Source organism: Pelmatolapia mariae, linkage group LG20 (assembly GCF_036321145.2).
Source record: "Pelmatolapia mariae isolate MD_Pm_ZW linkage group LG20, Pm_UMD_F_2, whole genome shotgun sequence".
In the NCBI taxonomy this organism is placed as follows: domain Eukaryota; kingdom Metazoa; phylum Chordata; class Actinopteri; order Cichliformes; family Cichlidae; genus Pelmatolapia; species Pelmatolapia mariae.
The window spans coordinates 24,492,202-24,504,890 of NC_086244.1; the positions used below are offsets into that span (position 1 = coordinate 24,492,202).

Here is a 12,689-nt window from a genome sequence, read left to right on the forward strand (position 1 = left end):
TACTCTCCTCGGCTCTCTTTGAGGTTCTTTAAAAAGCCCTTTCTGAAAATCTCTGATTCGTATTTTTTTTTAAATATTATTATTATTATAGCATATTATTAGTAGTGTTATCATTAGTATCATTTATTCTGAATACAATATAACCATCACATTTTTGTTGACTATATCATTTAATGTTTGGGATGGCACTAAATGTGGCAGACGCTCCCAACAGATATGTAAATTAGGAGAGATTGGAGAAGAAGCATCTTGGATAAGAAGCTTTGAGAAAGGCCTTGGATCTGAAAGAGTCCAATATGGAAAAATTTAGTTATTTCCATTTATTTTTGTAGTTATTGAATATATTAAAAAATACTGACCAAAGGAAATGTTCATCTTCAAGCAGATATATGAAATCAGACTGAAATTCCTGTTTATTGTCATTGATCTGTGATGCTCCACCCTCCTGGTTTCCTGTGCTATTCTTTGCTGTTTCCTCTGGCAAGAACCTCAGTTGGTCTTCAGAGCAACTGGCTGCACCTGAGAGGTGGGAGTGGCCGAGAGAACAAACAAAAAAAAGCCAGCTCTTTCCGGCTGCTCTCATTCTTAATAAGTAATCTGAGCCAGATGTTATGCATAACAATATACAGAACAGTTTTCACAGGACTCCATGATTCCACCACAGCATTGCACTTGGGCTGAGCTTTGGACATTGACTGAGCCATTGTGCTGTGCTTTGTGTCATCGTCCTGTTGCATGCATGTCACATTTGACTCTAGAATGCTTTCGTGTACAGAGGAGTTCATGATTAACACCATAACTGCAAAGTGCTCAGGTCCTGTAGCTGTAAAACAAGCCCAAATCATCATCCCTCCACCACCTTGCTGACAGTTGGGATGAGGTTGTTGCAGAGGTTGTGTAGTTTGTTTGGATGAAAATGTGCATACCTACAGTAAGTAGTATGTTCTTTTAGAGAGAAGAGGCCTTCTCCTGACAGCCCTTCCAAACAAGCCATACTTGTCTGGGATGTAGCTCTTAGGTTTAATGCAATTATTCTAAGACTCTGATTACAGTCTGACCTTGGGGTGAATTTGCTGGGACGCCCACTACTGGGAAGATTATGGGATTGTGTTAAGATGAACCAGAACGCTCCAGACCATTAAACTGCCTGTATTTCTGCTTTTACAAAGATACGTTACACCTAGTCTATAAAAGCTGCTGCTACTGACCTTCTTAATTCTATGGAAGCAGTAAGGGTGTACTTAGTTTTTCACAGCACTACATGGTGTCCTGTGAAAGCTCTTTTTTTTCACTGGACTGTAATTCCTTTTGTGCTGACATCTTACATAACATTCTTGCATACTTTCACTTATCCATGCGTGCTTTATAACGTTAACTCCTTTCATGTCTCAACACAGATTTTTAGCTGTGCCAGCGGCATGGCTCTAAAGCTTTCTCGGTTAATCTTGATATTTAGAGAACTATTCAGTGGATTGCCATGAAACTCGATACAGACATCCACTATACTTAGTGCTTAAATCCTAACTTTGATGATCTACCAGCTTTTTCCACAACAAACTTTTGCATCTTTTTAACATTTGCGGTTCAAAGTTAAATGTTCACTGGATGAAATCTCATGAATTTGGCACACATTTGTCTCCTCAAGATGATTTTAATCATGTTGGTAACTCCTTCAGCAAAAACTCATTTCTAATACACTTCATTGAAAACATTCCCATCAACCTACTTCTGGTCATTAATAACTGTTACTATATCATTAACCTAAAATGACAATCATGGCAAACAATATTGCGGTTACAAATGAGCATGCTAGCTTTGACAGTCTTGATTATGCCAAAGCTAACATGTAGTCCAAAACAATGTTGTGCTTAAGCTTTGAGGATATAGTCTCACTGAACCACAAAGACGGCTGTAGAGTCTTAGACTTGTTTTAAAATGAACCCAATACATAAAATTCACACAAACTCCATTAGAACAGTTTATAATATAGATATTTCTGTCTCCACGGCTAGACAGTCTGACGTCAAAGATTCCTTTGATCCTTATGAGTTATTGCAAAATCCACTTTAACAGTGATTTCACATGTGCACCACATTTTAGTAAATTTGATTGCGCAGTTAAGTTGAAGAAAAAAGGTTCCCCATTTTTGGGGCAGGTTTCAGAAGAAATTTATAACATGGACATCAATCCAACATTACGTAAGCCAATAAGACTTAAGTTTCTTAGACATCAGCTAATAGACAGCAATTTAATGTAATAAATTTCGAGGTAAATATAGGAGGAATTTGTTAAAAATGCAACAAAGGCATACCAATAAACATTGAAATTTTGAAGTCAGGTTACATTAGATCAAATATTCCAGCCCACTGGCTATGGAGACACAATATACAATCTGTATATTGTGTCTGCTCAGTGGTGAGGCTGGGTTGTGGCCTCTTCCTTTCTCTTTCCACAGCTCTCTGTCTCTCCTCTTATCTATGGGTCCATCAGGAACACAGCACGCTCCAAGGGTAAACACACACAAACAAACTCTCCCAATCTTGCCAGAAGAGTTTATGTGGGATGGAGCGATAACATCTCTTTGCTCCATTGTCTCCATCGCGCCACGCTGCAACTAACAAACACAGAGAAAACACATCGGAAGTATTCTCCTCAAACCTTCACACTGGCCTTTTATTTCTCTTTTATCTGTAACAGAGAGGCATCAGCAACCCTCGGTGCTCACCTGTTTTTGAAAGAAAAATGAATTATAGCAATGAATGTTTCTTCTTCTTGTTTTTTTTGTTTTGTTTTTTTGATTTAGGGAGAAATTTGGAGAAAAAAAAAAAAGATTTATAGATTTTAAGATTTTCAGTCACTCGGAGCTTGTTCCCAGAGTCTGTAAACTGGACCTAAATTACTTATGAGATGTCTGGCCCTGCACACATATTTAGCATATTTTAAATTATGAAATGGGACACAACAGTTCATAAAGACTGAGACAGATGTCTGATCATAGGTGCACAGCTGCTGGAAATGTGCATTCTCTCACTCTCCGCTCATTTATGTAAGTGATCGTAATCCCTTCATCAAACCAGAACAGACCAGAGCCATAATGATCCTTCCTGGGGGAATTAGGTGATGATTGGTGCTGCAGAGGCAATTATCTTTACTTTTCGAACTGTTCTCTGTGCTTTTGTATCTGTCTTGCCCTATTTTCCCCCATTCTTTGTAGTCTTGAAAGCCAGCGATATTCTCGTGTTACTAATAAAACTTAAAGCAAACATGTATGCACAGACACATTTATAGTGCACATTCATACAGGGGCAGACACAGCTTTCTGGTTAGGTTACACTCAGGGGTCCAGCAGTGGCAGCCCCATCTCAGTGGGGTGTGTATGTGCGTGTTTCTGTCTGTTGGGTGGGGTCAGACCAGTACTTGTTGATTCTGGTGCATTGAGTTACCGCTTGTCTGTCACATCCAATTACAGTTTCGGACCGTTGACGCAGTCAGCCTGGCTCTGTGTATGTGTGTGTGGGTGTTTGTCGCTCACCTCCAGCTGTGCCATGCCGACGTAAAGTGCCACAAGTATCCACTTGTGATTCTGATGGCTTGGCAATGTTTTCATCACACTTACGGATAATCCTGTTGCTGCAGTTTTAGTCTGCACCACTGACTCGCTCAGTGAGTTATCCTCCTGTACTGATGGGCTGATAATTGTACCAACCTTATACTTATTTCCTCTTCTTTAGTATTTATTGGAGGCACTTAATAAGCTATTCATGTGCAACTTGTGTGTTCCTGGCGCTGTCTCATAAAATGACTTTCACTACATGTGTGGAATCCATCACAAGCGATTTCTCTTGTTAGCTTTCTTCAATACAGAATATTTTCTATATCCTTGTCAGACATGAGACATATGCACATTTACAAGGCAGCTAAAGCTGGCTGATGCCACTCTTTCAAAGATTATATTCACTTTTAAAAACATGTAGCATCTATTTCTGAGATGAAATATAATTTTAACAGCAGTCAGCCAGACTTATTCTCACTTTTCTCTGTTTCCTAGAGAGAGCCTCCGGCCATCCCTATTACTTTCAACAGTGCTTATTGCTTTTCACATACCTTATTCACATTTATATTTTACATGCAGATATAAGCTATGAGTATATCAAGTTTGTGACACTGTTTGTTGCTCCTAATGGACAGATTTTGTAGCGCTTTCTGTGTTGCCATTAATTGTTCTTTCTTACATACCCTTCTTATTGTCATCTTGTGTCACTGTGACTCTTCAGAGAAGGTTGCACAATTATGGGGCTATATGTTTCCATAATAGTTAAAGGCTCATTGTTTGATATGAGTTCATACCAGAATTTGATTGTAATTCTATAATTCACATCATCAGATCTGGGGTTTAGTGTGAAGTTTATTAGTTTGTTTCATCAGTTCATTAGTTTAACCATTTAAAAATCACTGGAAACTGTTTCCTCGTCCACGTGTCCACAAAGCTTCTGCAGTGCTCCCAGAAAAGTGTGAACGTGTGAACTAGAAAGTGAGTCAACGCTTTCGGTGCTGGAGAGAAAGTTGAAAAAAAAAAAAAAAAGAAAGGCGGAGAGATGGAGAATCAGAGGGTTTATTATTTCTGTCCAGTGTTTTCTTTCACAGTTCCATCAACCAGGGTGGAAGCGGATCATTTTCTTCCACTCACCATAGGTGTGAGAGGCCACACACAAACTGTGCATGTAAATGCACACAGTCTACTCCACACCTACAGATTCTCACACTCACATGGATGGCAGCAAAGGTCATAGCACTTAGAAACTCTTTCTGCCCTACTTATCTCTCTCTTGTGTCTTGGCTGTGTCTAATTCTTCATTTGGGAAGTCTTTTTGCTTCTCTAGCTGCAGGATTTGTTTTTCTTAACTTTTCTTTCATTTCTGATTTAGCTAGAATGATTTTTTTTTTTTTTTTTTGCAAAGGGCCAAACAGTGCAGTGTGAATACAGATGATTTGTGCACCAAATTTTTGAACATTTAAGAACAAACTATACTGAAAGAAAAAACATTTATCTTCCTGCTTTTTGCTGCTTTGCTTCCAAAACCCCTCCCCTTAAATCTTCATGCATCTAGCTTCCTCTTTTGGCTTCCCAGGATGCCATGCGGGACACAGCTGAGCAGATCATGGAGCTGGAGAGGGCACTAAGAGAAAGCATGAACACCTCGGCACATAGGGAGGCTCTCTGGGCACAGGAGGAGGCTGCCCGGGTTCAGGCCCAGAGACAGGTTTACCTGGTGTAGCGCACGTGTATCGAGGGCTCCATACCACCATATACATTTACTCGCACGCATGCACACAGATAGTCTCGAGGGTCTCCACACAGGTTTCCTTGTGTACCTTTTAAAGTCAATGATCAGTTGATCAGATCATTCAGGACTTGGAGGGACCACTGCAAAAAAAAAAAAAAAACTTAACTGCGCCTCCATGTGGTTCAAAATGTAACTGCAGGCAGACCATTATATCATTATTACCAAATGGGTAGTTGCCTTTTGTTTCCTCTCTGTTATTGCTTTTTCTTCTTAATTTACTTTTTATTCTCTAAACACTCTTTTGTTTATTTTATTCTTCTTGACTGAAATTTCAAACCAAAAAAAAGGAGAAAAAAAAAAGAAATTCCAGTGGCCTCCTTTCGTTTTCTCTTGTTAACTTTGCATCCTTGAAAATGTAAGCATATGTTTGAGATGTTGTGAGTTTATGTCTCTGTAAGCAGAGTGACAAAGCTGGAGACTTGATGGAGCACAGGTTGCCCCTTTTAACCACATGTCCTGCTTATCTGTCTGCCTTTCTGGCTGCCTGCTGGTCTGTCTACAACTTTGAGCAGGCCCCAAAAAAGTTTACGTGTGTGTGTGCGCGTGTGTGTACGTAGGTGTGTCTGCGGTGGGAAAGAGAAACAAGGCAAGGGAGTGTGTTTCCTCTCGGTGTGAGCATGCATTTGAATGAGAATGACCTCGCATTACTTATGAGTGCCACAAGTAATATGAGAGCAATCGGTGGTTAAAACAAGAACCAACATTTTGAGGCAGAATGGCGGCTATATTGCCTCAAACACACACGTATGCTTCCTGGGAGAGTTTAAAAGATTAAGAGAGGCCGGAGCAGCAAAGTAAGAGAAGGTCAAACTCAGTTTAGAAAATTTTGCGAGCGCCAACGCTAACTGCGGCTTGTTTTTTTTTTTGTTTTGTTTTTTTTTCTTCTCCCTTCTTTTCACAATTTCTGTACTTTTGCACGCTTGACTTGCATTCAGCATGGATACTGTGTTTATCAAACAATATTCTGATTCACTGCAAAGTCAGAAAAGTATATTTATGTCTGAGGGACTTTTTGCACGCATAGAAGTAAGTGATTCAGCTGTGACCTGAGATTACCCATGTCAAAGATTCAGGAAAATCCTTTTCTAGCTGATGACACATTAACATTCATTGACCCCAAAAGCCATAGTCAACTTGCCTTTATTATAAGTCAATCCAGACCCTATGCATAGAAAACATACCGAGCCAGCATGTGGTCATACTGGCGACTGAACTTGACACAAGCTGAACTAGAATAGAGTTACAGCCACACTGTTGACACAAGGAAAGCTGCCCGAGTGCTCAAGGTGCTCAGTCACTGATGCTCACTGTTAACTGTCAAAGGAGTGAGCTTTGTCAGCCAAAATAACGTTACCACATAAGAAGGGAGCAGTTCAGCATGCCATCATTTTAAAACTAGACAGTTGTCAGTCAATCACCAGTCTTGCCTCGGAGACTGGAAAAGAGTGCGTGGAGCGACTTAGAGAGGAACAAGTTCTTTTGAAACATCACCTGACTCTGGCACTGCTTCAGCCCGCCCTGCCAAACTCACATTCTCACCCCCTCCTTTCCTCACTCTTTGCTTGATTTTCTTCTTTCTTCTCCCCTCTGTCCCAGAGTAATCAGTCTCATGATGTGTAATGCGCTGAAAGTCTTCCATCAGCCTGACCTGCTGAAATGGAGCATGGGTAATGCCCTGGGTCACTTTTTTTCACACCCTTGTTTTCTAAGTCTCTCACTCTGTCTCTGCCTCCCTCTGCCTCTCGTCTTTCTCATACAATCATCTCTGCTGTCCAGCCACTGTCCCGAGCCTTGCGTGTTCCCATCTGCCTTCTTAAGTTGTCTCACGCAATTATCTCCACGCTCTCTCTCTCTTGTTCTTGATTTCTGCTCTCCCCTCTGTGGCGTTTGAACTAGGCCTTTGAACCAGCAACACGACGCAAACGGACAAGAGGGATTTGGCCCTTACCTCTGAGCCCTCAATCAGCTTATCAACTAAAGGGGCTTTGGGCCAGCCTTAGAAGGCCTTAGCCTGGCTGGGGGGCTTTGCCTTGAAGTTGAGCTAAATTAGCACGCACAGGCTCACCGCTAAGCTGATTAGGTCCCTAATTTCACTAAAATGCATTGTATTCCTTATTAATGATGTGATTGTGAAGTGAGGGCTAGCCTGGGTGGTGGACTAATAAGGGACTGGGAAGGGAAAAGTTGGTGCATGAGGGTTGATAGGCATGTGGTGGGTGTAAATGGAGCTGTGTGTGTGACCCTTGGCTTTCAAGATGAAAAGATTGGCTTTGTATTCACTCGATCCTGGAATCAAACAGTGAACATTAAAATGGTGTAAGTTTGGAGACTTGCATATTTTGACGTTACTCGGTCTATTAACAGCTAGAAACTACTGAGGTCAATTGTTCTTGGCAGAGCTATGGGGTGTATTTTATTGAATATATTGTTACATTTTGAAGAAGTTTTGACTGAAAGTTGTCATTTTCTGACCGTACTATTTAAATTTCAGCATTCCGCACTCCCTTTGCTTTTTTCATTTCTTCTCGTATTCAGCGTGTGATATTCATGAAAAGTGAGTGAGCACATAAGCTGACATCTGTGAAACACACCTAGAAAACTGGAGGAGATGGAAACTGTCCTGAAAATGTGTGAACCATTTGGCTCCTTCATAAAAGAGGCCCATTCCTTTTTTTTTTCATGTCCTACCCCATGGAGTGGTTTTCCCTAATAATCCTTTTCTCTACTTTTTTTCTTTCTCCTTTTTTTCTTGCAAATTTTAGATTTTTTTACCCTGTATCACAAATTAGCAGCTCATCAAAACTAAACAATGATAAATGTATGTTCCTGTTGTTTTACATTTACATCTGTACATGCTTGAGTAATACTGCATCCTATTGTGAAGTGCTAGTTGTTAGACAATTAGACACTTCCTGTCTAATGACGCCCTGAGGTCATATCCTGTCAGACACACATGTGTGTGCAGATACAGAGGATGCAGTCAAGAGGTTGATCATTATCCTCAACTCTAAAGCACAACTACACTTGAGAATCAGGTAAGATAAGTGAAAGGTGAGGGTTGAGAGGAGAGGGTCAGAACAATCACTCAACTAACCTGTGAACCCGAGTAATTTCTCCTGCTCCTAAATGTCAGCTGGCCATTGATTTTCAATGTTTAGGCTGTCATTTTATGTCATCTTTTAGCATTCCAACACACATTCTTGACATACACACAGACAGCAGATAACTTGCCATATATCAAATTACTTTAGCATGCCCTCACTTCTATGTGTGAGTGTGCATGCATAAGTGCAGAATAGATATGTTTCTTTGTATTATTATAAACTTATCTTATAATTAAGAACGGATCAGTGTGGGTCCTCTAGTGTGTTTATACCACCTTCCTTCTTTGTCTTCCACTGAATAGCTGGAGGAACTGATGGGAGCTTTGGAGAAGACACGCCAGGAGCTGGATGCCACAAAACTGCGTCTGTCCTCCACTCAGCAGTCGCTGCATGAAAGAGACGGACATCTGAACAGTCTGCGACAGGAGAGACGCAAGCAGCTGGAGGAGATTCTGGAGATGAAGTTAGTGTCACAGTCACCTATATGTCTACATATACCGCACTTACTTTCAGTTACATTAGGTAGCTTTTAGTTGAGGTTTAACTGAATTAAGTACAGCTGTCTGCCCAAACATCTGTCTTTACAAAGTGGTTAGTGTTGTGGTTTAGGTCACAATATTAGAAATGTGCCATTTTCATGTGCTTATTGTTTAGGTTAAAGTTAAAGGTAACGTTCTTGCAGTGCAAGATGTGTAGTAAAATGAGTAACACTGGATATTTTAGTAATAAGATGCTAACAGAGGGGTAAAAATATGAGTCATGATGTATTACTACTTTAGAAATACACCATGTTTTTAGGTAAGAAGTCACAGCACTGGACACCATTTTTAACATTATTTCCCTGAAACAAACAGGACTGTGTGAATAATTCCAGTATTGTAATAAAATCATGTGATTTGATGCATCTGAGGCAGTTTGGGGTTCAGTATTGAGTCAGGGAACACGTCAACATACAGACTGGGAGAGTCTGGAATTAAACCACTGTCCTTTAAGTTTCTAATGTTCGTTTTTGGCTCCATTACACTATTACATAAATTCCATTCAAATGTATCTCAAGTATAAATTATTGATCCCAAGTTAATGTTTTCAGTTACATAGTAATTTCTTAATTATGCATTTTTAAAATTAAATTAATACCCCAGTACCCCACGTGTAGATACGGAGCTACCATATCAACTGGTAGTGACCGATACTACACTTTTCTACTCAGTTTAAGCACTCAAACACTTTCTTACTACAAACCTCATTCACCCATTCATACAAATGCCCTTTTCTGTGCATAAGCACTAACTTAATGTTCACAAACACTATAATAAATGCATTCAGGGGAACTCTTGGTTAAGTATATTGTCCAAGGATCCTTTGACATGCAAGTTGGAGGATCGAACCACTGACCTTCCAATTGGTAGACGACCTGCTGTACCTCCTGAGCCGCAGCTGCCTCCAAAGGGGGGATAAAAGTACACTAAAAGTGTGAGTGCAAGTGACTGACAGCCCATAAAAGCAGATTTTCTTTTTTTGGCATGCTATGATGGGCACTGGCATGATTTACTCACTGTTTTATCAAGAACATTTGTAAAAATAGCAGGGTTTTTTTCACTGCAGCTCATAAACCTGTGTCTAATATTGTATTAGGCACATTTATCTGCTCACCTGTTCACATATGCGTTTGTGTTTGAGTGTGATATAGACATCAGCTCTGAGGTGTATTCTGAATCAGGATCAGCCGTTGTCTAAAGGTGCCTCGTGAAAAGTTCAGTTTATTGAGGACAGGTGGTGTAGTCTTAGGTTAGATAGATTTGTGTGCAGCTCTTGCTTCGTGTGTCTTTGTGACACATAGGGAGTTAGAGCAGAAGGAAGCTAAGAAGGAGGATGTGCTGAACTGTTTGCATTTCCATGTGTGAGTGTATGTCAGTGGTTGTGTATGGATGTGTGAGTGAGTTCAGTGATCTGCAAGTGGCTTGGCTACATGTGCGTTTGCTTTGAGCGCTCTGATTGAAGGAGCATGGAACCACATATCTGCTTGTCATGTGCTGCGGAGAAATGCCTTTAATGTCAGCTACTCAGTGCAGTACAAAAGAGAAGGCTGGCACATTCTGTATGTATTGAAAACACAATTGTTAAAGTCTACTGTGGCTTCAGCTCTTCAGACCACACATATCTGATGTACATAGCTTACGGCATTCTAATGTACATAGCTATATAGGGTAGCTTTCTGACTACTGACAGCAGGGTGCCCTTTGCCTGTCTATCTTCAGACACACACGCAAACACACACACTGCTGATACAAACCACCTTCCTGTCTGTTTCAATTTCCACCCTCCAAGCATTACTGGGAATGTTTATCAGTGGAAATGAATAACATATGATAGAGTCAGAAAGCGTGGTCTACATACAGTATAGAAAAATGCTCAGCGAAGTAGCATGTGATTATTTTAGTGAGTTAGTGGTCCAGTAGCTTATATTGATTTTATTAGAAATATGTCTGAGGAAGAAGGTTGTTGTGATGGTTCACTGACATGAACAACAAAAACAACAAAGCAGAACCTTCAGCTTTTGTTCAAGACTTTGACTAGCCTACATTGGTAAGACCTTTAGAAATGTGCCATTGATAAGGGGACATGAGGGGCATGAATGTGCATGTTTGTGTGTGTGGTCTGTTGTACACAGATTATGTATGTGTGTGTGTGTGTGTGTGTGTGTGTGTGTGTGTGTGTGTGTGTGTGTGTGTGTGTGTGTGTGTGTGTGTGTGTGTGTGAAGAGGTTAGAAGCAGGGGTTAGGGGTCACTGGTGATGAGGATTAAAGGACTGTTGAACTGCAAAGGGCAAAGCTTCGTGAGACTGACACACATCTGAACAAGCCGCAAAGATACACTTGCAGAACGTACACACACAGCCTCAGTGGAACTCGCATATAATCACTCACGTCTGCAGACATGCACATACTTACACAAACTGTGGCTTACTCCTTTAAAAGGGGCCATATTCCCAGAGCACAGCTCTGCTCGAAGTTAGCAGAGGGAAAGCTAAACAGGAAAGATAGAGCAATGAAAGAGAGGTAACAAGCGAGACACGTTAGAGGGAAAGCAGCAAAAATTCGGGCAGAAAGAGAGAATGAGAGGGAGCAGAGAGTGGAATGGAGGGACTGCACATGCTGAAGCATTTCAAATCTTAAATCATGAGAGAAGTTTGATTGCATGCCAAGTTTCTCCTTCCCTCTGCTGTAATGTGGCATTTGTCAAGAAGACCAGCTGAAGCAAACCATGTGAGGCACGTCTCCAATGAATTGGAGAGCTTTCTGTGTGTGTTTTGAATGTGTGCATATATATGTGCGCGTGTGTGTGTGTGTGCGCGCACGTGTGTGTGTCTGTGTAAGCCAGAGGGAGGTAGAGAACTCTTGGCTTTTCAACACTGTTAATGAAAGAGACAAGGAGGGAAAAAAGCATTTTCAATACTCTCATTGCATTTTGGGTTTCCCTGTTCATCGTGTGTGTGTGTGTGTGTGTGTGTGTGTGTGTGTGTGTGTGTGTGTGTGTGTGTGTGTGTGTGTGTGTGTGTGAAAGAGAGAGGAAGAGCATTTTCATATTTGCCTTTTACAGATATAGCTATATAGTTGAATGCTTAATGCTTAAGAACACTGCAGGTCTCCTCTGTCACCCCACACCAGATTGAGTTTCCACCATACTGTACAATATTCACACACACATACAAACACACACACTCACACAGACACAGATGGCCTCTGGAGGAGCTAGTCATTAAACAAGTCTTGGGTCATGGGGTATAGGTGCACAATAGAGAAATTATGTGTTTGGACATTTTGAATAGCTAGTCATTGAGATGTTTCCATAGTCTGAATAGGATAATACTATATGCCACAACATCGCAGTGGCTTACTGAACCTGATCCTTCTATAGACTTTGGGAATGTAGGTGATATTATCTCTGTTTACATTTCAGTGATGGAAACGACGATAGTGGAAAGAAAGGGGAAAAAAACAGTGGCAGCTTCGATGCAGAGTTGATAAAGCGGAACTTCTTTGGGGTAGTTAAGTGGCAAGTTGAAAATTTAAGCGATGGAGGAAAAAATTACAAGACAGAATGAGGAAAAGAGGAAGTTGTATCGTAGATTTAGGGAGGAAATAGTACATGATGGAGAATGATATGCTGGGCCAGGGATTGATGGAGGGAGTGATGGATGTAGGGAGTGGTGGAAGAAAGAAAGGTGAAGCTGAAGTAT

The 12,689-nt window shown here is 40.8% G+C and overlaps 1 protein-coding gene across 1 annotated transcript in view; it reads left to right on the forward strand.

Annotated features, from left to right (window-relative positions):
- LOC134619253 (ERC protein 2-like) overlaps positions 1–12,689 on the forward strand; it is a 112,960-nt gene that overhangs the window by 75,218 nt on the left and 25,053 nt on the right. The window contains exon 13 of the mRNA XM_063465021.1: positions 8,752–8,912. Coding sequence (XP_063321091.1) covers positions 8,752–8,912 — 161 coding nt within the window. The remainder of the gene's footprint in view (positions 1–8,751; positions 8,913–12,689) is intronic.